The sequence below is a fragment of the Chiloscyllium plagiosum genome, unplaced genomic scaffold, assembly GCF_037043375.1.
Source record: "Chiloscyllium plagiosum isolate Xiang-an unplaced genomic scaffold, Cpla_swu_hap1 HiC_scaffold_16, whole genome shotgun sequence".
In the NCBI taxonomy this organism is placed as follows: domain Eukaryota; kingdom Metazoa; phylum Chordata; class Chondrichthyes; order Orectolobiformes; family Hemiscylliidae; genus Chiloscyllium; species Chiloscyllium plagiosum.
Window position 1 is genome coordinate 49,318,739 of NW_028270154.1, and position 27,493 is coordinate 49,346,231.

The 27,493-nt window shown below is 39.6% G+C and overlaps 1 protein-coding gene across 6 annotated transcripts in view; it reads left to right on the forward strand.

Annotated features, from left to right (window-relative positions):
* Positions 1-27,493, forward strand: part of LOC122556682 (glutamate receptor ionotropic, delta-2-like) — a 530,324-nt gene that overhangs the window by 466,223 nt on the left and 36,608 nt on the right. For all 6 annotated transcript variants that reach the window (XR_015759754.1, XR_015759755.1, XM_043703715.2 and 3 more), the window contains one exon: positions 1,784-1,950. Coding sequence is in view for 4 of the 6 variants with exons in the window: in XM_043703715.2 (XP_043559650.1) it covers positions 1,784-1,950 (167 nt within the window). In the remaining 2 variants the exon portion in view is untranslated. The remainder of the gene's footprint in view (positions 1-1,783; positions 1,951-27,493) is intronic.

The following is a 27,493-nucleotide window of genomic DNA, read 5'->3' on the forward strand; positions in this document are numbered from 1 at the left end:
CCATGGCTGAACACTTCAACTCCCCCTCCCACACCGTCAAGGACATGCAGGTCTTAAGCTCCTCCACACCAATCCCTTACCACCTGACGACTGGAGGAAAAATACCTCATATTCCACTTTGGGACCCTGCAACCACAAGGGATAAATGTGGATTTCAACAGCTTCCTCATTACCCCTACCCCCCCCCCCCTCCCCCCCAACCCCCACATTATCCCAGCCCCAAGATTCCAACACTGTCCATCACTCCCCCACCGACCTATCACCTTCTCCCTCACCTTCATTCACCTATCGCTTTCACGGCTACCTTCTCCCCAGGCCCATCCCCCTCCCATTTATCTCTCAGCCCTGACCAACAAGCCTCATTCCTTATGAAGGGCAAAATATTGATTCTCCTGCTGCTCGGATGCTGCCTGACCTGCTGTGATTTTCCAGCAATACACTCCTGACTCTGATCTCCAGCATCTGCAGTCCTCACTTTCTGCCTTCTGAATAACTTAAAATGTTTTAATGTATTCAACTCTGGAGTGTTTATTGACATAGTTGTGCAATGAAATCTTGCTTGGCTGAGTTCCATCAACAAACCCATACCAGCCCCCCATTCAAAGCAGGAGATTTTGCTGAGGAGTAACGAAACCACACATCAATTTGAAAACAATGATGAGAATGTTTAATATTGAGTCTTTGCTTAACTGATTAAAAGCAGGGTCAGCAAGAACAAATGACTGTTAACTGACAATTGATGCAATTCATCATTATCAGGAAAATTAGGTTGATGTCAACTTTATGATGGGCTAAATATGGAAGTCAACAAGCAAATTATTCGGAAGGTCTAGTTTAGAAAGAACAAAAGGACGGGTGAGAGTTTCAACAATAAATCACCTCAGGCAGAGGTTCCATCAATGAATGGCTTTGTGATGGTGCAGATATGGGATTGGAAACTCACCTCAGGGTTAAACATGGCTTCAAGGTATCAAAGAGCATGGTTCACCATCAGGCAGTTGAGAGAGTTATGAGAAATGGTAGTGAGCTAGAACTAAGCCACTTAAATGTACATGTGGAAATATGATATGATTTCAGATGACGTTACTTGGGTGCCATAAGTAATGATAAATAAGCAGAGGCCAAGGGAAGTTTGCTTAAGGACATTGGGGTGGGACTGGGGGAAGAATTCATTGCAAATAATCTTCTACCAATGATGAAAATGGCACCAGGTGAATGCAATCTGGTCCTAAGTGACAGCAAGGAGAATGGTATGATTAACAAGTTGAAAAAGGTAAGGAGGAATAGTTTACCTTTGTCATAATCATATAAGATGTCATTTGTGATTTTGTAAGAGCCATATTGTTACTCTGTAGCATGCGCAGTAACCTGAGCGGAGGGGTTCAAACTTGGAATTGTGTGAAAGGTAGGTACAAATTTGGTAGGTGAAAGGTAGGTACAAGGTCAGAGCATATTCAAGGACTTTGGAGAGCACATAGGAAAATTAAAATACATTTTGACACTCCTGATGCACTAAATACTGCAACTTGTCTTGTAAAATATGGAAATGTTGATCCTTCTGGATCAGCTCATGCGTTTTCTCATTAGCCTAATTTGAAATTTAGTCATGAACTATAAATTTTAAGCAAGACTGTTTTGTAAGGTTGGGTGATTTTGTTTTGATACTTTCATGTGATAATACAGGTGTGTTTGGTTCAGCTGGTATATTTATGTTGCTTACACTTTTGCAAACTACACATTGAACAAACATATAGATAAACAATGTTCACTTTCATATCTTAAGGTAAAGGCTGGAAATTATGCATTTATCTGGGATGTTGCAGCACTGGAATATATTGTCGAAAATGAACCTGATTGCTCCCTTGTCACAGCAAGGAATTCTAAAGTCGATCGAGGTTATGGCATTGCTCTTCAAGATGGCAGCCCTTACAGAGACATTTTTTCACACAGGTATGTCTTGCTTGTGCATGAAATGTAATAGTTTAAATATTATGTTTCGACATGTTGTCTAAAATATAATCACATATTCTAACAAGATGATTCCATTATAGTTATCTTAAATTGTCGAAGTTAAATAACTTTAATAATTTAAATGATTTAGATACTTCTTTAAAGTCGATGGTTCTAATTGTTTAATGTAGGCGTGGTGTTACTCAACTTATGTAGTAGAGTATACTTTTTTTTGTTCTTGTAATAATCATGAAAGTGAATATACAATGGCTAGAATACCAGGTTGCTTAAATTTATAAAGGGGAAGCACGATTTTTTGTTCAGTAATTTCAGTGTCTGGAAGCATTAACAATGAATCTACCAAGGAATGCTTTTTTTATTGCTAGTCATGAATGAGCAATACGGAGAACCATTTGGAAACAAGTTATACATTAAACAAATTATTCATATTCACCTCTCATAAAGGGTATAAAATTGTCATTAACAATACAAGTGGAGACTTCTACTGGTTTAAATCATCTGGATTTATTAATAACAGAAGATGACAGTGAACTGATATTGGGACTCGATGCGAAAACATATGCGAGAAGCTCATGTTTACTTAAGTATTTGCATTAAGTAAAAAACAAGTATTTTATTCAATCCACACCCAAGGTGGTTTTACTGAATCATGCGATAGTAAATATTGACCAGAAAGAAAATCCTTACAAAGATATGGAGCTTTCCCAAAAAAGAGGAGTGGAAAAAATGTAGAAAATATATTCAGATACATATTATTTGAATTTCATCATTCAGTATTATACTAGGATTGCCTGTTCATTATGGTAAGCAGTATTCCCCACCTTTCTTGCAACATTAGTAACTTCAAGTAAACATTGTTACCAGCATTAATACTGGTTCACAATAGGTAACAACTGTCTTTTACTTTTGAAAAGAAAGTATGACTGTAGGTGGAAAATGCTATTAAGAATGTAGACATGATTCTGGATTTTATCAAAGGGCTATGGATATGGATGACAAGGAGCGTTATAATTTTTGACAAAACATTAATCGGACTATGGTTGGTGAGTATTTCCTACATTTCTGGGAACCCCACTATAATAAATATTAAGCCAATAATTTCAAGCATAAGCAGTGAAAGATTATGCATTTGGTTCTGCAAATCTATAGCAAGAATCATCTAGGATTCTCACGAGGAGAACAAAAGCTGAGAGACAGTGAAAAACCTTCACTTAGAGGGTTATGACTCTTTGAAATTTTATACCCAAAGTTAATGTATTTGAGGTTGAAATTGATGAAATTTTGAACATTGAAGGCATCAAGAAATACGATAATAGGATAAGAATATCAATGGAGGAAAGGTCAGCATTTTTTGAAAGGCAAAGCCATTAATGACAATAATAATTATGATTTGGAGGTGTCGGTGTTGGACTGGGGTGTACAAAGTTAAAAATCACACAACATCAGTTTATTGTCCAACAGGTTTATTTGGAAGCTCTATCTTTCGGAGCGCTGCTCCTTCATCAGGTAGTTGTGGAGTATAAAATCGAAAGACATAGAATTTAAGGCAAAAGTTTACAGTGTAGTGCAACTGAAATGATGTATGGAAAAAGTTTGTGAAATCTCTTGTCTTTTAGAATAACCATGGTGGTTTCAGTATGTTCATATGTAAATCCCAGAACTTTTTTTAAAGTTATATTCTCAAGTGAACTTTAACAGTAGATACCATGTCAGCTCAGATAATGCATTAAATGTGTAAGGTTAAAGTCTGTCCATCTGTGTCCTAATGTTCAGACTGATTCTATTTCTAAGAATGGGATTTACAGAATCTTACATGGATTCATGCAATTTTTGAGAAAAATAAAATGTAATTCTGCAAGTACAAATTCACTCCACAAACGTGTGTGTGTGTGTGTATGTTTGTGTGTGTGTGTGCGCGTGTGTGTGTATGTTTGTGTGCGTGTGTGTGTGTGTGTGTGTTGTTATGACATGGGCTAACCCTCCTGCTTAATTTAAAGCCAGCAACACAGAAAAGAATTATTCGTGCAGTAATCTGTAAAAGTTCGAGTGGCCAAGAACTATTAAAGTAAAAATTTAAAACTTTATTTCTTAAAGTATAACAGAGAATAATGAACTAACTTTTTACAAGTCTTTCCTCTAATCTATCTTTTACCTTCCCTTCTACAATACTACTCTGATAAAACTCCCAATTAAGATTTACAGGAAAAGTCAAATTTTAAAACCAGACATGATTGAATCTTCTCTTTATCTTTGTTGGTAGATTGGCTCTCCGGGTCAGTGTTGATATTTTTTTCTGTGCAAACTCCTTCTCTGGACAGGTACCTCTCAGAGAGTTCTGACTAGCAGTCTACAGCTGTTGGTCTGGTGGCTCCCAACTATTCAATTTTCCCCAGTCTTACACCCCCAAGGTATCGGAATGTGTCATTGGCTTTTAAGATTGTCAATATACTCAATTCAAATGTTTGGAATTTGTTTTTTGGGGGGCATAATTTAAACTGATTGGCCTAATTCAAATCTGTTTTGTTGTTTCCAGGCAACTAGCTACTCCAATAGCTGGAGTTCATGTTTCAATATGTCTTATTGAGAACCCTTGGTGCTGTCACTGCTAGCTTTTACTCTGTTAAAGGTATAGTACACCCACATCTTCATCTGCATGTGGGTGTGTTTATGTGGGGACACGTGAGTGTGAGAGAGTATGTGTGCATGAGTGGAAAGGGGTATAAGTCTATGAGAGGGTGTGTATGTGGGTATGAGTTTGGGGGTGTGTATGTGTGAGCATATGAGAGAGGGTCTATGTGAGTGTCTTGGTCGGTAGGTGTGTGTGTACAATGGAGTCACCTGTAGTGTGACATGAACCCAATGTCCCAGTTGAGGCTATCCCCATGGGTACCGAATTTAGCTATCAGTCTCTACTCAGGTACTTTGAGTTGTTACCTGTCCCAAAGCCCACCTTGGAGGATGGTCACCCGAAGATCGAGACCAAATGTCCCGGACCGCTGAAGTGTTCCCTGACTGGGAGGGAACACTCCTGGCTGGTGATTGTTGTGCAATACTGAAAATGTGTTGCTGGAAAAGCGCAGCAGGTCAGGCAGCATCCAAAGGGCAGGAGAATCGACGTTTCGGGCATGAGCCCTTCTTCAGGAATGAGGAAAGTGTGCCCAGCAGGCTAAGATAAAAGGTAGGGAGGAGGGACTTGGGGGAGGGGCGTTGGAAATGCGATAGGTGGAAGGAGGTTAAGGTGAGAGTGTTAAAGTGAGGGTGATAGGCCGGAGTGGGGGTGGGGGCGGAGAGGTCAGGAGGAAGATTGCAGGTTAGGAAGGTGGTGCTGAGTTCGAGGGATGGGACTGAGACAAGGTGGAGGGAGGAGAAATGAGGAAACTGGAGAAGTCTGAGTTCATCCTTTGTGGTTGGAGGGTTCCTAGGCGGAAGATGAGGCGCTCTTCCTCCAGCCGTCGTGTTGCTATGTATGGTCTAGTGATGGAGGAGTCCAAGAACCTGCATTTCCTTGGTGGAGTGGGAGGGGGAGTTGAAGTGTTGAGCCACGGGGTCGTTGGATTGGTTGGTCCGGGCGTCCCAGAGGTGTTCTCTGAAGCGTTCCGCAAGTAGGCGGCCTGTCTCCCCATCGGGTGCAGCGGATGCAGTAAATGATGTGTGTGGAGGTGCGGCTGAATTTGTGGCAGATATGGAAGGATCCCTTGGGGCCTTGGAGGGAAGTAAGGGGGGAGGTGTGGGCGCAAGTTTTGCATTTCTTGCGGTTATAGGGGAAGGTGCGCTTTTTCAGCAACACATTTTCAACTCTGATCTCCAGCATCTGCAGTCCTCACTTTCTCCTAGAAGATTGTTGTGCAGTGTCCATTCATCCATTGCTGTAGCCTCAGCTTGGTCTTCCAATGTACCATGCCTCAGGGCATCCTTTCCTGCAGCATATGAGATAGACAACGTTGGCCGAGTCACATATAATAATTATACGTTATTATAAATGTATTAATTTGGTGTGAGAAAGTTAATGTGATTTTTTTTATTCCCCAAAAGGATGCAGAACTATTTCTGAAGTAGAGTTGGATATAACATTTCTGTTTCATCCCCTGTGTAATTTTTTTTTTCTCACTGATTTACTCCCTTCCTGAAAAATTGAACTTAAAACACAAGGTCACTTTTGAATATTACTTTGAATTTCCAAGAGTAACTTCAACACAGAAATGAACTTCTCTTGCCAGCATTTCAGGCCAAACACAAATTATAAGGAGAGTAATAGTGGCCATTCAGTTTAACCTAGCTGCAGTTCTACAACTGAATTTACTGCAGCAGCACATTAACTTCTGATTCAGAAAGTTATAAACTCAGATCCACATGCCAGAATCTTTAGCATCAGTCAACCATTCCAAGAAAATACTGAGAAACTGCTATGCAATCACAGGTGCCGTCTTTCAGATGAAATACTAAACATAGGGCATCTCAATTGTATTGCAAATGATTTCATACCATGATTGTGAGGAAGTGTAGAGCATCCCTTACATGTCCCAGCCAATGTTTATCTCTTAACCGACATCACAAAAGCAAATTGCCTGATGACTATCAAATTGCAGTTTGTGGAATGTTTTTATGTGCAAATTGTGTTTTGTTTTATTATTACAGAAGTGACGACACTTAGTGAGTATTTCATGTTTGTGTAAAAAGATGTAAAGTGTCCTGATGTCTTACCTCATGATAGCCTCACTGCCAGAATTCCCAACACTCCTGACTCTTTCCAACTAGCAATTGAGACATCATAAATAGCATTTGGGTCATTGCGGGCATGATAATAGGGTTCACTAGGTTCATGGTCTAAAATTGCATGTGGTGAATTTAATTGATTGGTTCTCTTACAAGAAGGACTGCTACAATGAAAAACCTCACCTTTACTTCATTAAAGATCTAGTCTTAAGAACACATTCACGGTCTGAAAATATTTGAAGTACAGGACCCATTTTGACCTTATATTTGTGGCCCAGAATTAACTGTGTTCCTTGCCAAGCTCTTCAGGTGCAGCTACAACACAGACCAGAAATGTGAGAAATTGCCAAGGTATGTTCTGTTTTGAAGTTGGCTTAACAACAAACCTATGTGATGGAGCTGTTAAGGATTAGTGGGAGCCCAGTTGTCCTGCTACAAAGAATGTGTACAAAATTCACATGGCAGAAATGTCTTTTTACAATGGTTAAGTTACTAATCTTCACACTACCAGACAAGTGTTGAAAATGTGAAATTGTAAACAGTAATGCTTTAAATTGTCCAAGAAAATAGAGTTGAGGTTTCACGGATAGCTAATCAGAGATTCAACTTTGAAACAAGAGGAATGTGATTCACCTTGCCATGGAGATAGTTATGAGAGGGCAGTGTTTCTTAAATATTGCTGAAAACTTGGGCAGATTGGCATGATCCAAAACAGCCCAAGAGCAGCCCAGAGGCCTACATTTCTGTGGTTCACTGCATTAGAGTGCAGTTGTGATTCATATTCAGATCAAGAAGACCAAATGTGTTAGGATTTGAAACAAGGTTGGAAGCTTATGTAGTTTGCACCAAAGGGAGCCCTCATTGTGAAAGACAGTTCTGTTGTTAAGAATTATCAAACTTGGAAAAGGAATGGAAACAAATCCTCAAATGCATAGAATCATTTTGGATTGGGTCCTGAAGCTGTGAAATGAGATTGTAGTTGTGTTAGAAGTTCTGGAGTTTAAAGTACAAGTTGCCTTCCAAAATTGAATTTAGTCGATTGTGCTTTGAACCTGTTTGCTACAATAGAAGTCTTAAAATGTGAAATCCTGTTGTATCGTTCTTTCAATTATTTGTTGAGGTTCAAACTTCTGTTTTATAAAGGTAGCAGTCTCTAAGAGGATCATAATATGGATCCCGGAACTGCCCATAGTACTCCAGGTGTGGTCTAGTTAAGCTTTTATTATAGCTAAAGCAGGAATTATATGCAAGCTGCAATCCAGACCTCTATATATCAAAGCCAGAATTTAATTTATCTTTTGATCATGTTCTGTATCTATTTTGAAAATATTTCAAGGATCTGTTTATATGAAGCCAGAAATCTCTTTGGACATCCAGTAATGCAGGTTTATCACTATTTTGATCCAAGTTGGCTTTTCTCACATTTTGTCTGTGTTGAATTCCATTTTCCACAGTTTGACTCATTCACTTAATTTGTAAGTAATTCTCTATAATTTTATGCTTCCATCTACAATGCTTTCAATACAGGCTCTCTTTGTATCATAAACAAATTTGGTTGTATAGTTGTTAGTCCATTGTCCAAGTAATTAATGAATATGAACTATTCATCAGTCCCCATCTCAAATCCTTGTGGGACAGCGCTAGAAATATCTTGTCAATTAGAGTACCTACTCATTATCCCTTCTTGCTATTTTCTGCCACTCAGGTTTTAAACAAGGTCAATAATTTACTTTTGCCTCTTTGAAATTCAATCTTAGCTAACAATTAAAATCAGAAACAAGTCAGAATTTTTTATTCACATAATACATCCTTTGCTTTTAAATCACTAACAATTTCTTTCAGACTGCTTCTTGCTGAGCTTCTGAAACACCATAGCAACTGTTGCCCAGATACCTCAGGCATGACTTTTCACAGATGTAATTGCTAGGTTATTTGTGAAGCCTGTTTGATACCATTAGAAGTAACATGTATTTAGTTTGCCTGTAACTGTAATTCATGCATGCACAATGAATTAGTTGTTTTGTTTCTTCTGCATTCATTGATTGGATCAAAAAAGGATATTAAGAATCGATTGCTTGTCTAATATAGTTAATCGCAAAAACAAGAAAAGCTCCTGTATTTTTAAAAATATATATATAATTGTAATACCAAGACAGCTAATTGCCAGCCATTTTTATGGTTTATTAATTCAGGAAACATCTCAGCATAAGAATCATTTGATAATAATGCATAATCTTAGTTTCATAGATATAAAGGGAAAGAAAATATGCAACCAAATGACCAGTGCAGAGTTTACTATATCACTAATAGCAGGGAATGAATTTGATAATTTTTTCCCCCAGTTTGGCTAACATAAGACTCCAGTTTGACAGAAATGGGATTGACGCTTAACTGTTTCTGGAATGGTCTAGAAGCTGCTCAATTCTATCAAAATATTATGTGTTGCTTAAGAATATAACTGTCATGATCATCCAGCATCAAGTAAGGTACCAGAAACAGTAGAAACTCAGAAAACCCTACAAAATCCTCCTGATATCTATATCTGAGACCTGTACCAAAACTGGAAGAGTTACCCGACAGACTAAGCATGCAACAAATGTCATAGACATGTTTACAGAATCATACCTAAAGCCAATGACCTAAATGCCTCTGTCACCATCCATGGCTATCTCCTGTCCCAAAGCAGAGCTGAATTACTCAAGAAGGAATGGTCCTAGAAGTAATCAACATTGACTCAGGATCCGAGGAAATCTCATAGTGTTAGAGCAAATATGGACAAGATAACTTGTTGATTACCTCATTCTGCCCTCTTTCTATTAATGAATCAAAATTTCTCCAAGTTAAACACCATTTTAGAAAACAATGAACATGGCAAGGATACAGATTGTATTGTGGGAAGGAAACTTCAATGTTAGCATCAAGTGGTTTAGTACTGCTACTGATTAAGCTGACAAGCCTTGAATCATTTGCAGCCATCTTTAGCCAGAAATGCCATCTGGATGGTTCGGCTTAGGCTCCTTCTGAGGTCCTCAGGTCACAGCAGCTAATCATTAGCCAACTCAATTCACTCCACTTGATACCAAAGATGGTACAACAAAAGCTATGGCTCATCCATCTCATCTGTGCTACTGAAGAATTATGCACCAGACGTAGCTGCATCTATACCTAAACTGTTTCATTGCGGGTGCAACACGGAATCAGAATGGCACAGATAGAGCCATTCGATCCTTCATGACTTTGCTAGATCTCCAAATGATCATTATGAATTTGTACCATTCTCCTACCTTTCTCCATAACACTGTGCAGTGCTTCTATTCAAATAATAAACAAATGCTATCTTGGAGATCCCAATCAAACCTGCTTCGACCAAATTTTCATTTCAGTCCCAAACCAGCCATGGTGTGATCATTCTCCCCCCACATTGTATTTGCTCCCTTTGCAACTTACATGAAATCTATGCTCTCTCATTCTCAATCTTTTTATAAATGGGAACAGTTTCTTCCTATCTGCTTTGTTCAGACCCGTTATGATCTTAATAACCTCTATCAATCTCTTCCTAAGTTCTCCAATTTATTGAAATTATGAAGTCTTATCCCTGAAACATTCCTGTAGACCACTTGTGCACTGTATCCAATGTGTTCACAGCCTTCCTGAAGTTAGATGCCCAGAACTGTACATAATACTCCTGCAGTTTAACTAGTGTCTTATGCCAGGTTAGCACAACCTCTTTGCTTTTGTACTCTATAACCTTATTAAAAAAGCCGAAGATATATATATATACTTTATTAATTGCTTTCTCCACCTGTCTTCCCACCTTTAATAAGTATGCACATCTGTTTGAGATTGGCACATTTCATTGTGGACTATCTCTCTATCTTCTTTCGACCAAAATGTATTACCTCACATTTCTTTGCATTGAATTTAATCTGCCACCCATCTGCCCACTCCACTACTTGTCAATGTATGTTTGAAGTTCTACAATATCCTGCTCAAAGCTTATAATAATTACAGGTTTTATATTGTTCACAAACATAGATGTCCTCTGTGATATCAATGTCCATATCATTAACATATGTCAGGAAAATCAGGGGTTCTAATACAAACCCCGGGTGCTCCACTATGAGCTTTCCTCTCACCTAAAAAAAATCCACTGATCATTATTCTTTGTTCCCTATCACTCAGCCAATTTTGTATCTATATTACTACCATCCTACACATTCTAGTAACTCTAATTTTGCTCACAAAGTTGTTCTATGAAGCTGTTTCCATCAACTTTCGAAAGCCCATGTAACCCACATCAGTAGCATTGCCATCATAAACTTTCTTTGTTACCTTTTTTAAAAGCTTCAGCAAGTTAGAAAAGCACAATTTTCCCTTAAGAAATCCAATTAACCAAAATGACCCATGTGATTTATTTTAATAATCATGAATTATTTTTTTTAAATACTCCCTAGCACCAAAGTTAATCCAACTGATCTGAAAGTGATAGGCGTATCCTTCACCTTTTTGATGATCAAGATGGTAATGTTGCAATTTTTCAAACTGCTACGATCTATGAGTCGAAGGGAGACTGAAAAGAAATGCCTCCATCATGTCTATTTTCGCTTGCTTCAGTATCCTTGGATACAACTCACCTGTTACTGGTGCCTGTTTAAATTTAACTACACAATGTGATGCAATATCTCCTCATCAATTTTGAACCTTTTATATTCAGCCTGGTTCTCAATTGTACTTGCTAATAATTCATGTAACCATTATAGCGCAGTGAGAATATTTGATTTTTGCAAGGAGTCTTTGAAATAATTTTGGTTTAGAATGTTTAACATGAAGTTAGATAGTATTTGAGGATAACTTTGTTGTAATATGTGAATTTAATTGTTTTGAACTTAATTTTGACAATGTTTTGCCAGATTGATTATACGTAAATATTCAACATTACTATACTTATTTTCCTAACAATAAAATACTGGATTATCATAAATCATTGTGTTTTACTAAGTTAATATCATAATTTTACTTAAACTATAATGGGCTTTGGGTTGGATTTTCTTTTGTTTATCACATCTTAGGGAGGTGAGGAAATAGATTGTAATGGCTATTATTTGCTGTATTGAATTTGTACATAATTGGTGGGAGGTAAGAAGTCTGCTTGATCTGAGAATGCGAGTAGTCTACTTCATAATATAATGAGGCTTAGAGTCTCACATTAAACCTGCCTTGCAGGCTTAACCCTAGGTTTCCTTGGCTTCAGGGGACAGCAAAGTGCATTCAGAGTACTGCTTGTGAGTCAGAAGGAGCCAGGAGTGTTTTCACTCAATCTAACAAGTTGTCTAGCATGACCTCTACCACCCCATTAGATTCTGCTTTTGGTTCTCTATCTACTTGGGATCAAGGATCAAGCTTCCAAGAGCCAGACTTAAAAGTTGCCACAGCCACAACAATAATTTTCTTACCTGCTCCTTTGGCCTCCAGTGAGGCATTCCTTGTGCAAAGCACCACACTCTCAACCTTATCAATAACATGCCTTGTACCTAGTTTGAGCTGCAGAAAAATATCAGGAAGATGGACACTGCATCAAAACAAATATTTTGATTTATTCAACTGAAACTTGGTTCTACATTGCCTTGTGTATCAACTTTAGTTGCGTGCTTCTCTGGAACATCTGTCAATATTTTTACTGCCCAGTGTATCCAGTTTTGACAAGTATTTGCCCTGGGACCTGAATTTTCCAATGGAAACTCACTGTTTCTATATTATGAAGAGAAGAATATTCTTCGACAGCTATCACAGAAAGCATCTCTTACTAGCCTGCACAAATCATTTTGTTGAATTTTTACAATTCAAGTGAAGGTTACTCTTGCCTTGACTTTCTTTGCAATTGGAGCCTTTCAGGAAACATCTGATGGTCATTGACTCATGAGGCAGCAGGCCAACTCAACATAAAGAAAAAAACTAGTGAAACAGAGTTATCCAGAACTACGCAATGTCAAGGTTTCTTCTTACAAATGCAAGTAACAAATAACAGGATGTCTTAATATTGAGTGCTTCATAATAGATTTCTTCAACTTTTTGGATAAGAAATATTTTACTTTAGTAATGTGTAGGACCAGTCACCTAGCCTTATATGTGAACTCTTGATTTCCAGGAAGCTGACATGATTTCTCATGAATCAGGCCAAATATTATAACAACAACCATAGCAGATGCTGAAAGCTGAAATATGGTAGTCATGCCTTAGGATGCTATCTGCAAAAAAAAAATGCAGAACAATCAGTATAATATGTCTTGTATCACTATAAAATGTGTAACTGAGCAAACAGTATTCAGAAATCTTGTTTTGGCTGCCGAGGCAAATTTGTTGGAACCCCGCAGTGCATTTCACTATGAATCTCAAGAAACATTGTTGCTAGTTGAATACGAGACACAATCCAGAACAAAGCAGCCTACCAACCACTAAATATTTGCTCTCTCCGCCACTGACCCCGGTGATGAGTGAATGTGCCGTGCATCTTTCAAACCCATGACTTCTGCTGCCTAGAAGAATGAGGAACATCATCACCTACAGGATTCCATCCAAGCCAAATGCCTGATTTGAAACTATATTGCTGTCCCTTCACTGTCACTGGATCAAAATCCTGGACTTTTCTTTCTAACATTGTGGGCGTACCTACACCACATGAACCACAGCAGTGCTCGAAGACATTCGCCAGTACAGCTGTAGCTACAGAATAGGCAATACATGCAGGCCTTGACAGTGATGCTACGTATCATGAATAAATAAAGAAGTTAAGATTACATATCCTTGTAATAAAGACGGCATCATTGCTTTGAGAAGATGGAGGAGGGTGGGAGAAGGAGCACACTTTATTCCCGACAAAATGAGAATACATAGAACAGGAAAGATATGAATCAGGGCAGTCAGTTGTCAGAGAAAAGTAAGCAAAACCTGAGGTGAATGAGTAAAGGTTGATACAACAAATTACACCTGTACTTCATATTCCTTATTTCTAAAACCTTCACAAGATTTCATTGTCAAAGACTAAGGACAGAGTCAGTGTTGATTTACGAAAGAGAAAACTTCTTTGACAAATCTATTAAAAGTTCTTGAGTTGTGAGTAGTGGAGTGAATAAGGGAAAACTAGTGTGTGTAATGTATTTGAATTTTTAAAAAATTGATAAGAGAAGGAGCAAAGCTTGACCTTGGGAAATAAGGCAGGGCAAGTGACTGAAGTGTTAGGGAGGGAATGTGTTGAGACCAGTGATCATAATTCTATTTATTTTTAAATAGTTATGGAAAAGCATAGGGCTTGGATGAAAGGCAAGTTTTGATATGAGACAGGAAATTTCAGGATTGATTAGAGTAAACTGTTTGCAAGTAATGGGATAACTGGCAAGTGGGAGGCTTCAAAAGTGAGTTATGAGGATTCATAGTCATTATGTTCCTGTTAGAGTGAAGGGCAAGGCTGTTAAGAGTAGGGAACAAAGGATAAGTAAAGATATTAAGGCTCTAGTCAAGAATAAGAAGTTCTCATATATTAGGTATAAACTTACATCAAGTGAATCTCTTGAAGAATATAAGAGGTGGAGGGGCATTCTTAAAAATGAAATCAGGAGAGCAAAAAGGGTATGTGAAATAGTCTTGGTAGATAAGTATAATCCAAAGAGATAACATAAGGGGACTGGAAGATGGCAGTGGAGTAGGATACTTTAGCCAGAGCTTGTCCGGTCCATCCATTTTTTTCTCCTTTCTCTTTTTCTCTCTCTTTGCATTTTTTGTTTTTGTTTTTTCTGTCATCATGGACTTGGTGCAGCCTGGCATGGCATGGGAGTCTTTTGGTGGCCCATGTTTGTGTCTTGGCAGTCTGTTTTGATCTCCAGGCCAGGTATCCAAGGCAGTTGGCAACTAGAGCAGGCCCCAGCACGTACCTGTCGAATGGGTCCTGTGATCGATCCTACCTGGGCATGTTCTGGAGAAAGCAGGAGGAGATCAGAGGTAGCAGTAGCAGCAGTGACATTGGCATCGCAGCCCAATGAGGGAAGAGGGCTCCCAGTATCTGCGGTGGTGACAAGAACAGGAAACTGAAGTTTCCTTGAGACCAAGATAGTTAGAAGAGATTGGGGCTGCAGCAAGCACTTATTAAATATAGTTGAACTCTATTCCTTTATTTTTCCAGTATCTTTTTAAGAAGGACTTTATTGTTAACTATTACCTTATTTCTTTATTTTCTACTTATTCTATGAAGGTCTGTAATACTTTACATTTTAACTTTGTTTTTTTTCATTACCTTGTACCTGAGCTTTTTGTACTTAGGTAACTTTGTATCTATGATGTCACCTAATGTGGTGACTTTCAACACTTTTCACTGGACTCTTGTACTTCTGTACTTGAATACACATGACAACACAATCTAAATCTAAATCAAGAGCATGAAGAGCAAAAGAGCAACCAGGGAGAGAATAAAATCAGTGAGTCATCTACATATCGAACCACAGGAGATGGGAGAGATACTAAATGAATATTTTACATCAGTTTTTACTATGAAGAAAGAAATGAAGGCTCGGGAACTCATGGAAATAAATGTCGATGAATTGAAAACAGTCCATTTTATGAACTGCTGGAGGCCTTAAAAAAACACAAAGGGGATAAGTCCTTGGGACCTGATCAAGTGTATCCCAGGATATTGTGGGAACTAAAGTAAGAAATTGCAGGATCCCTAGCAGAGATATTTGTATCATCTGCAGCCATGGATGAGGTGCCGGAGAACTGAAGGATGGCTAGTTTTGAGCCTTTATTTAAGAAAGGCTATAAGGAGAAGCCTGGGAACTGTAGACTTGTGAGTCTGATATCAGTGGTGGGTAAGTTGTTGGAGGGGAGTCTGAGAGATAGGATTTATATGTATTGGAAAGGCCAGGACTGATTAGGGATAGTCAGCATGGCTTTGTGCATTAAACGTTGTCTGACAAACTTGATTGAGTTTTTGAGAATGTAACCAAAAGGATTGATAAGGGCAGAGTGGTAGACATGGTCTACATTAAATTTAGTAAAGTCTTTGACAAGGTTCTGCATGGTAGACTAATTAATAAAGTTAGATCACATGGGATTCAGAGAGTTTGCCAATTGGATACAAAATTGCCTTGTTGGTAGGAAACAGAGGGTAGTGGTGGATAGTTGTTTTTTGAACTGGAGACCTGTGACCAGTGGTGTTCCACAGGGATTGATGCTGGGTCTACTTTTGTTAATAATTTATACAAACTATTTGGGTGAAAATTTAAGAGGCATGGTTAGTAAGTTTGCAAATTACACCTAAATTGATGGTGTCATTGAGAGCAAAGAAGGTTGTTTTCGGATACAAAGGAATCTTGATCATTCAGGCCAAAGTGCTGAGGAGCGACAGATGGAGTTTAATTTGGATAAATGCAAGATTTTGCATTTTGGCAAAGCAAACAAGGGCAGGACTTATACAATTAATGATAGGGCCCTTGGTAGTATTGTTGAACAGAGAGACCAAGAGGTTCAGGTACATATTTCTTTGAAAGTTAATCACAGGGAGACAGGGTGGTTAAAAAGGCACTTAGCATACTTATCTTCATTGCTCAAACCGTTGAATGTAGGAGTTGTAATGTCATGTTAAGGTTGTACAGGACATTGGTGAGGCCACTTTTGTAGTAATGTGTACAGTTCTGGTTGCCTTGCTATAAGAAGATATAGGAGAAAGTGAGGACTGCAGATGCTGGAGATCAGAGCTGAAAATGTGTTGCTGGAAAAGCGCAGCAGGTCAGGCAGCATCCACGGAGCAGGAGAATCGACGTTTCGGGCATGAGCCCTGAAGAAGGGCTCATGCCCGAAACGTTGATTCTCCTGCTCCGTGGATGCTGCCTGACCTGCTGCGCTTTTCCATTATAAGAAGGATATTTATAAATTGGAAAGGGTTCAGAAAAGATTTACCAGATGTTGTTGGGACTAGAGGGTTTGAATTATAAGAAGAGGCTGGCTAGGCTGGACTTCCTTCACTGGAGTACTGGATGTTAAGGGATGACCTTATAGAGGTTCATAAAATCATGAGGTGGACAAATTAGGTGAATTGCAAAGATCTTTTCCCTAGGGTGGGAGAGTTCAAAACTAAGAGGCACTTTGTAAGGTGAGAGGAGAAAGATTTAAAAGGGACCTGAGGGGCAATGTTTTCACACAGATGCTGGTTCGTATGTGGAATGAATTACCATAGGAAATGGTAAATGCAAGGACAGTGACAGTATTAAAAGATATTTAGATACATAAGTAGGAAAGATTTAGAGGTACATGGGCCAAAAGCAGGCAAATGGAATTAGTTTAGTTTTGAAACTTGGTCAGCCTGGACTGTTTTATGCTGTATGACTTAATGACTCGAAAGTGCTGCATAAGACATTCAAACACAAGTTCTGAATTTCAGGCATTGCTGGTGATACAGTAAGATGGATTGGCTGTTAGGTAAAGGATAGAAAGCAGAGCCAAGGAATAGACAAGTCATTTTATGGCTGGTAGCCTGTAACAAGTTAGCTAAAGCAATGATCAGCTATTGACAATCAATCAGTGATTTTGAAGGGGTGATAAAGTGACCAAGTTATGATTAGATTAGATTAGTTTAGTTACAGTGTGGAAACAAGTCCACACCGACCCGCAACCCACCCAGACCCATTTCCCCCTTCACCTAACACTACAGGCAATTTACCTAACCATTTGTGAATTGTGGGAGGAAACCCACACGACACGGGGAGAACGTGCAAACTCCACACAGAGAGTCGCCTGAGGCAGGAATTGAACCCCGGTCTCTGGCGGTGTGAGGCAGCAGGTGCTAACCACTGTGCCACCATGCCACCCACATATCTATAGTTATGTAGATATATTGGAGGAAGATGACACACATAGATTGGTTTCAGGCTGAACAAGCTGAAGGGTGTCTTTCTATTCTGTCTTTAGGTTCTTAAGGCATGTATGTATCCTCAACCTTCATTCAAAATCGAAAAGTTGGAAGGAGATTGGATGAAAAAAAACTGTCAGTTTTTTAAAAAGTGTACACAGTTCCTTCAGGATCTTGTCACCTATTTCCAAGAATTAGAACAATCTCCCTCAATTGGCATGGTTCTTCTGGTGAAGAGGAATAATGTGGCCTCTGTGTTAATTATAATATTTGTTAAATGAAATCATCACCCATTATTCAGATGTCATGTTGATTGTTAAATAATAATTAACTACTTTACCAAAACCCTTTTGAAAGCATGGTGGCTCAGTGGTTAGCACTGCTGCCTCACAGCACCGGGGATATTGGCTCGATTCCAGCCTTGGGCATCTATCTGTGCAGAGCTCTCCCTGTGTCTGCATGGCTTTCGGCTGGGTGCTCCGGTTTCCTCACACGATCCAAAGATGTGTAGGTTAGGTGAACTGGCTATGCTAAATTGACCATAGTGTTTAGGGATGTTTAGGTTGGGTGCATTAGTCAGAGATAAATGTAGAGTAAGAGGATGGGTCTGGGTGGCTTACATTTCAGAGTGTCACTGTGGACATGTTGGCCTGAATGGCCTGTTTCCACACTGTAGGGATTCTATGTTAATTAAACTCATGATTTCTTGGGGCAGCATGGTAGCTCAGTGGTTAGCACTGTTGCCTCACGGCATCAGGGTCCCAGGTTCAATTCCAGCCTTGAGCGACTGTCTGTATGGAATTTGCACATTCTCCCCATGTCCGCGTGGGTTTCCTCCCACAGTCCAAAGATGTGCAGGTCAGGTGAATTGGCCATGCTAAATTGCCCTTAGTGTAAGGTGCATTAGATTAGATTAGATTACTTTACAGTGTGGAAACAGGCCCTTTGGCCCAACAAGTCCACACCGACCCGCCGAAGCGCAAACCACCCATACCCCTACATTTACCCCTTACCTAACACTACGGACAATTTAGCATGGCCAATTCACCTGACCTGCACATCTTTGGAACTGTGGGAGGAAACCGGAGCACCCGGAGGAAACCCACGCAGACACGGGGAGAATGTGCAAACTCCACACAGTCAGTCGCCTGAGGCGGGAACTGAACCCGGGTCTCTGGCGCTGTGAGGCAGCAGTGCTAACCACTGTGCCACCGTGCCGCCCATTAGTCAGAGGGAAATGGGTCTGGGTGAGTTACTCTTCGAAGGGTCAGTATGGACCTGTTGGGCCGAAGGGCCTGTTTCCACCCTGTAGGGAATCTAATCTAATCATAATGACACTCTTAATTTCTACCTTTTTTATTCAGGGAACTTTGGATTTGTTTGCCTTACCTTTTCCTTTTGAGAGAACACAACTTGTGTCCAAATTATCTCTTTTTGAAGATAACCCATTATTTAGCTACAGTCTTTGGCTACATTTTGTTATGGACCAGACCAACCCCCTCAAAATATATTAAAAAGACCCCAACTTTTTCTTACTTTTAATGGCAAGTGTAAGGCATTGTGTTCTGGATGCAATTCGATTGGTCAAACTACCAGGCTTGAAGCAAAACACACTTTAATTTTACACTAAATTTAAGATACAAACAAAGGAAAGAAGAATTGGAATAACTCAACTTTACTGGAAAACTTAACAGAAGAATAGATTATTTAACTACTAAACAGCAACTGTTCCAATATATAGTAACATCCTTTAAAATAGATTATCACACATGCAATTGTAACGGCAGGAAAAGAAACCACGTATTTAGCTGTAAAAGAGAGAGGAATAGCAGCTTCCACATCCATCTTCAAATCCCTAACAACTATTGAAAGCTAAAACTAAAATCCTGATCCTGTGCGAGCTTGATGCCACCCCTTCATTTGCTTATATTGTTCCAGCTTTTCACACAAAAGCTAGCTGGGCTTAGAGCAGATAGCTCTAATTTATAACACATGGTTTCAAAAGAAATATGACAAAACAAATCTTTCTTAAAGGCACATCTTGTAAAATTTTTTTGTCTCAAGTCAACCTGGCTCAACTCCATTCTTGCCCCATTGAAGTCCCCTTTTACATTTGTGACTGTGGATTACTCATTGTTCTTTTACACCGTCACGCTGTGTAAAAGACCATATGGAAAAGGAGCAGAATAAGGACATACAACCCATCATGTTTACTCCACCATATAATTATGACTGATGAATTTCTTACCTCCATGCTCCTGCCTTCTCCTTGTAAAATTTGATCCTTTTACCAGTCAAGAACCTGCTAGTCTCTGACTTAAGTATACTTAAAGACTTGGTCTAAACAGCCATCTGCAGCAATGAGTTCGATTGATTCACCACCCTCTGGCTCAAAACAATTCCTCCTCATCTCAGTTCTAAAGGGTCTTCCCTTCACTGTGAACTGTGCCCACAGGTCTTCGACTACCCTACAAGTGGAAACAACTTTTCCATGTCCACTACATCGAGGGCTCTCAGTATTCTGTAAAGTTTGCAGGAGATCCCCCAAATCCTTCTTGCACTGCTGCCTCACAGCACCAGAGACCTGGGTTCAATTCCCACCTCGGGCAACTGTCTGTGTGGAGTTTGCACATTCTCCCCGTGTCTGTGTGGGGTTCCGTCGGGTGCTCCGGTTTCCTCCCACAGTCCAAAGATGTGCAGATTAGGTGAATTGCCCATGCTAAATTGCCAGTAGTGTTAGGTGAAGGGGTAAATGCAGGGGAATGGGTCTGGGTGGGTTGCTCTTCGGAGGGTCGGTGTGGACTTGTTGGGCCGAAGTGTCTGTTTCCACACTGTAAGTTATCTAATCTAATCTAATTATGTCACTGGCTCTCCTTCGTCTAACTTGTTGTTTACCTCGCCATAGAAATCTAACAGATTTATCAGGTATAACCTCTCCTTTGACAAAGCCAGCCCTATTTTACCACCCGTTTTCAAGAATCCATGCACTTCTCCTTCATAAGGTAATCCAAAATCTCACCAGTGGTCTAGGCCGAGCTACCCAGTCTACAGTTTCCTATCTTCTGTATTTCTCACTTCTTAATTAAGGGGATTAAATAAGCCATTTTCCAGTCCTCTTGGGCCCTCCCTTACTCCAGTGATTACTGTAAGATCACCACCTATACCTCCGCAATCTCCTCAGCTATCTACTTCTGAGCTCTAGTCTATTTCGTTTGGATGATTTATCCACCTTCAGATCTTTCAGCTTCCCCAGCAATATCTTCTTAGTGATGGCCACCGCAAAGACTGATGCAAAGTATGTATTCAGTTCCTCCACTATTTCTTTGTTGCCCATTACTATTTCTGCAGCCTCATTTTCAAGTGGTCTAATATCCACTCTTGCATCTTTCTTACCTTTTTGCATATCGAAAAAAAACCTCTTGTAATCTGCTTTGATATTGTTAGTTAGCTTACCCACATATTTCATCTTCCACCCTCATTGCTTTTTCAGTTGTCCTCTACTAGCTTTGAAAGGCTTCCTCTGGTTTCTCACTAATCTTCACCGTGTTTTATGCTTTTTTCTCTTGTTGTTATGCTGTCCCTGACTTCTCTTGTCAGCCACGGTTGCATCATCCTCCCTTCCATATGTTTCTTCTTCCTTGGGATAAATTTCTGCTAGGCTCCCAATAATCCCAGAGGCTCCTGCCATTGCTGCTCCACCATCGTTTCTGCTATGCTCCCCTTCCAGTCAAATCTGGCCAGCTCCTCCTCATGTATTTGTAGTTACCTTGAATCAATTTTGATATCATTACATCTGAATCAAGCTTCTCTCTCTCAAACTACTGAGTGAATATGGTCATTGCCTCCTCAGGGTTCTTCCACCTTGTTCCCTATTAAAGTTTGCCTTATTATAGATCATGAAATCCAGAATTGCCTGTTCCCCCAATGGCTCTACCACAAGCTACTCCAAAAAAATTACCTCGCAGACATTTCACAAATTCCTTTCATTTAATGGCAATACAGTAGGGAGAAGGTGGCTGAACACAGAGCTCATCTGCTCCCATTGGTTTTCTTTTTCTTTCTTTTCTCTGCTTTTACTCTTTTTCTTTATTCCTTTCCCATCATTTTCTTTTAAGCCTCTGGTGGCAGCAGCTGCACCACCAGGATGAGCCAGAAATGGCTACACCCCAGCCGAGGGTCTTCTAGCAACTTAACTTCATAAAATTATTATATGCGACTTCTGTTATTGATGTAGGTGGGTGACTTATAAAACTTTGAGAGTATTTTTTCTATAAAAGTGCACGTGACAATAAATTTCTGTTCTATTCTATTCAATTTTCATGGAATCCACTACCAGCCTTAGTTTCCCAGTCCACCTGCATGTCAAAGTCTCCCACGATTATTTTAATAGTGCCTTTCTTTTCCTGCCTTTTCTATCTCCTGATTTATTTTCTGCCCACATCCTGACTACTGCTCGGAGACCAGTACACAACTCTCATTAGGGTTTTTGTCCCTTTGTGGTTCCTCGACCCTCATAGATTCTGCATCTCCTTCTTGCTCTTGATTTAATATCATTTCTTACTGACAAGGCAGCCCTGACCCCCCTCTGTCCATCGGTTTGTTCTTTCCATTGGATGTGTATCCAGATATTTGATTCCCAGCCCTGAACCCCTTGCAGCCACATCTCTGTGTTGCCCACAGCATTGTTGCTGCCTTCAATCTAAACTCAATGATACAATGATCACTGTCCTCTAAATTGCTACCCAATGTTACATGATCTACTTGTTTCACATCATGCTTAAAAACCAGGTCTGGCAGTGCTTGCTCTACTCTACCCACACAGATTCAATGCCTTCCGACCGCAGATCACTTCTTGCTATCGATTTACTAACATTCCTTACTGACAAGGAAACCCTGACATGTGAACATTCTGCTTTAGTAAATTTTCCTGAACGTAATGTGGGAATGAATGTCCTCCTTTGTTCTTATGCTATATCCAGTCTACATTCAGATAGTTAAATACCCCCATTATAACTTTCCTACAATGTTTACATTCTGTAATTTCATTGTTAATTGGTTCCTCCACATCCTTCCCACTTAACGTATGGTCTGTGAACTACACTGAGCAATGTAATTGCTCTTTTTTTCTTCTTTAGCTCTTATGAAATGGATTCTGTCCTTAAATCCTCTAGGATATTCTCTAGGACACTGCAATGCCCTCCTTCACCCAATATCACCACCTTTCCTTCTTTCTTTCCTTTCCTGAACACTTTGTGTGCAAGACTATTTAGCACCAAGAACTGTCTTTTTCTTGAGTCAGGTCTTTGTTATAATCAAAACATCATAATTTCACAGAACACCGGCATCTACCCAATAATATGAAAGTTTGTCTCAGTATGTCCGGTACAAAATACAAGAGGAATCTAATCTGGCCAATTACTTAGCCTCTAGTCTGCTCTTGAATATCTGTAAAGTGACAACGCTATCCAGTGGCACTTACTGTTAATAGCAGCTGTTCCTCAATTCAAAGATGAGGTCTACTCAGGATCATCAGTTTCTATTTTGAATCTTCATGGGACTGAACAGACCAATTTCTAACATCCCATCTTTGAATACATAGGCCAAAATGTCCCACAAAGTAGTGGGACCTGAATTATAGGGATTTTTTTGCCCTCTTTTCCTTCATTCTCTGCCATTGCCCTGTCTTATTATTAAGATGTTGTGACTTGAAGCATGATGAAGCTTGCAGGACAAGTTATCACCATTTTAATTGATTGTTTGAAAGCTGCTGCCTGTCATTAATTTCAATGTTGTCATGCTTCACCAAGAGCTTCAGTGTCCATGAAGCATTGTGTATATTCTTCACTGAAATGTTGGCCATTTGAATGTTGAGGAAGCGTGATTTGGTGAGGAAGACAATTCTTGACCATTCGAACTATGTCCAGTCCAACAAACTTGATGTTTACTGGAGTTTTGCAAGAATATTGTGGAGATGACTTCAAGAAGGGCACAAGCATTTGTTTGGCATTCCTAACATTAAATCTGGAAGATTTGCAGAGGCATCACTGATGAAATTTTCTCCACTACTGAAGTCAGGCTAACTGGTCTAAAATTCCCTGTTTCCTCTCTGTCTCCTTTTTTTTAAAATTAATGGGAATACATTAGCTACCCTCCAATTCATAGGAATTATTGCAGAATCCAGAGAATCTTAACAGATGACCACCAATGCATCCATTTTATCTTAGGGCTCTTTCTTACATATTCTGCAATGTAAATTATTAATCTCTAGATATATATTGGTCTAAAATCCCAGCAATTTTCCCAACACCATTTCCGTACAGATACTTCCTCCCTCTGACTAGATACTATGTTTCCTAATCAGGATCTTATTTGTGCTTTCCTTTGTGTAGATATAATGAAAGTATTTATTTAATTGACCCACTGTCTCTTTGTTCCCCATTATAATTTCGCCTGTTTCTGACTGTAAAGGACCTAGTTTGGCTTCACTAATCTTTTTCTCACATTCTAATAGCAGATTTTACAATCAGCTTTCTTTTCCCAGTGATTTCACTTTTATGAATTGTATACTGTATTTGTGATTGTAATGCAAAGGGCATTTATTGGTTGCAATTAGACATTAATACATAGATCAGAGGATGATTTGTCCTTTGATGTATGTCATTTCCTTCCTATAAACTGATGGTATCTTGCACATTGATGCCAAATGAAAATTTATATTCATGACATGAACAAATTAACTTTTTCTTCTTCACTGCATCCCCCTTCACACTCAGTTAATGCTGGGTAGCCTGTGAAATGACACTGTTAAAAAACAAAATGCTGCACATCAGTGCAATGAGCAAGCATCTATATTTTGCACTCTAATTTCTAGGGGATTTTAAACAATGTGATTATGCTGGTAAATATGTCCAAGCACATTTTATTTCCAATGCATTTTCTTCATATTGGCAAAATGTTTACAATGGAACTGTGAATTTCTGCAGGGGTTTTCAGATACCCCTTCCATAAATTTAGTGTGAGATCCATGGAACCCCATTAAAAAAGGTTAAAAATCCATTCATACTATTTTTGTAAGGCCTGGTATTGCTCCACTGAATGGAGCTCATTTGTTTGGACTATATTCTTTCTCTTATAAAACAGGTTATGTTACATGTTTTACTTTTTTAGTGGCTTCAAATCATCTTTTCTCCCAAAGTAAGAAAATAGCAACCATTAATTGCAATGTAGCAGTATCTCAGCATGCACTGTTGCATGTTTTCTCCTCAATGTAGAGATTAACTTTTAGTCATATTTTCCATTCATTGTACTTCAAAGTCTGTCAGTCCCAAATATATTTCATTGCTCTGCGAGAACAATTATAGAGAACAATCAGGCCTTTTGATCTGTTATATAACCGCATCTGCTGAGTTCACTACATATGTACAGGTTAGTCATAATCATTTTAATTGTAATAACATGACATTAATTCACCAGACCTCAACTGGACTTACTGGCACTATCTACAACAGGGATTTAACTATAGGTTTGAGAAGGAAAACTCAGAACAGTTTTCGTAGCTCCATAGTGATTGTTATGGAAATGGGAAATGGTTTAAAAACAAGGCCCTGACTTAAAGAATAAATGGTGGGTGGAAAGATAAGAGGAGACTCAGCAACTCGCTGATAACCATTATATCTCAGTCATCAACAGTCCAAGTATCCAGGGTCCTACTGCACTCTATGCTAAATATGGAAAGATGTTCATCAAAGGCCTAGAGGCAGACAATGCCATTGTAGAGAGCACTTTGAAAGCCCCCTCAACTAAGACATAAACTTCAACATAAGTGCTCTTGACACCATCCCACCATCCACGATTCTTCACCATCTCAGCACATCTCCAACCTGCCACGATAGAAAAAGTCATCTGACAGCTGAAAACCAGCAAGGTCTCGTGCTCAGGTGGAATCCCCACTGAAGTACTGAAATACAGCAGAGAAGTGCTCTTGAAATGAATCCATAACCTCATTGCCTTGTTTGGAATAAAGAGACCATACTGGAAGATCACAAAGATGCTGTCATTATGACCATCTTCAAGAAAGGAGACAAGTTCAACTGTAGAAATTACCGAGGGACTTACTTACTGATTGCCATGAGAAAGGTCATCCTGAGAATCCTCCTCAACCGCCCCCTCCCAGGAGCTAAGGAGCCCCTCTCCAACTCTCAGTATACCTTCTGCCCATTAAGAGACACGATGGACATGATTTATATTATATGACAAATCCAAGAAAAGTGCATAGAACTGCACCACCCACTGTATATGGATGCCTTCAATCTCATAAAGGCCTTCAACCCTGTTCATCTTGAGAGTTTGAGAAATATCCTCCTCAAATTCAACTGCCCCTAGAAATTTATCACCATTCTCTACCTGCTTCATGATGACATAGAAGCCATGATTTTTACTAATGGACCCAGCAAAGACCCAAAATGAATGCAACCTTGGGTCAAGCACAGCCATGCCATCACACCAACGCTTTCCTTCATCTTTCTCACCTCAACACCACACACCATCTCCATGAAGCTCCATGTTGAACCTACATGATGAGTGGGAAATTGTTAAACTTTCACCTCCAAGATAACTACAGCTTAAACTACCATTGAACTATACAGACAGTGCCTGTGTGTGCACATACTCAGAAGCTGAACTACAAATCACCAGTGACACATTCAAAGAGATGTACAAGAGAATGGGCCTCAAATTAAATATCTATGAAACAAAGGTTTTCCACCAGCCCGTTCCTGCGACCCAACACAGTCCCTGAAACTATCAAAATCCATGTTGAGTCTCTGGACAATGTAGATCATTTCCCATACGTCAGGAGCCTACTCTCAGTGTGAGCAGACATTGAGAATGAAATCTAACATCAACTCCAATGTACAAGTGCAGCCTTCAGCTTCCTGAGGAAGAGTGTTCAAAGTGAAATACCTCAAACCCAGCACCACATTGACAGAACAGCCATCATCCCACCCTCCTGTATGCATCAGAAATATGTACAGCTGACACCTTAAATCCTTGGAAAGTCATCGCTCTTCCTGTAATTCAAGAAAGGAGACAGCTTCAACTATGGAAGTTACAAAGGGATTTCTCTGCTGTCTGCCACAGGAATGTCATCATGAGCGTCCTCCTTAACTGCCTCCTCGCAGGAGCTGTAAAGTCTCAGTATGGCTTCCATACATCAAGAGGCACAATGGACATGATTTTCAGGAGGCAGCTGCACCAAAAGTAAACAGCACCAACCTCTGTACATGGTCTTCTTCAATATTACAAAGGCCTTCGCAAAATCAAGTAAATGAACTGGGTGGGAATGGAACACCAAAGGTGAGCATCCTCTCTCAGGCCAATATCAAGTATAACCAGCTGGATTGGCCTACTGGTCTCCAGTCTGCCACAGCTCTCCTTAAACAGCTATACTCCAAGCTCTGCGATGATAAACAATCACCAGGAGGGCAGATGAAATACTACCAGGGTATCCTGAAAGCCTCCCTAAACAAATGCAACAGTCCCGCTGACATATGGGACTCACTTGCCTGAGAACACACAAACTGGAGAAGAAACATCCGGAAAAGCTCCAGCCACTTCAAAGGTTGCCGAGTGGAGCAGATGAAAAGCAAGTGTAAGTAATGGAAAGAGCGGGCAATCCAGCTCCTCAAATACCACCTGCTCCACTCTGTGGCAGAGTCTGCAGCTCCAGGAGTTGAATTTAATGAACTTTATTGTTACATGTACACAATTAAATACAGTGAAAGGTTTACAGTCACGGCATTAAAGTGCCATGTATGGATACTTAAGATCATATTCTTAAGAAACAAAAAAAATAGAAAAATGAAGAAATAAATAGTCGAGCATTATAGGTCACTGGAATAAATTAGAAAACTAAAG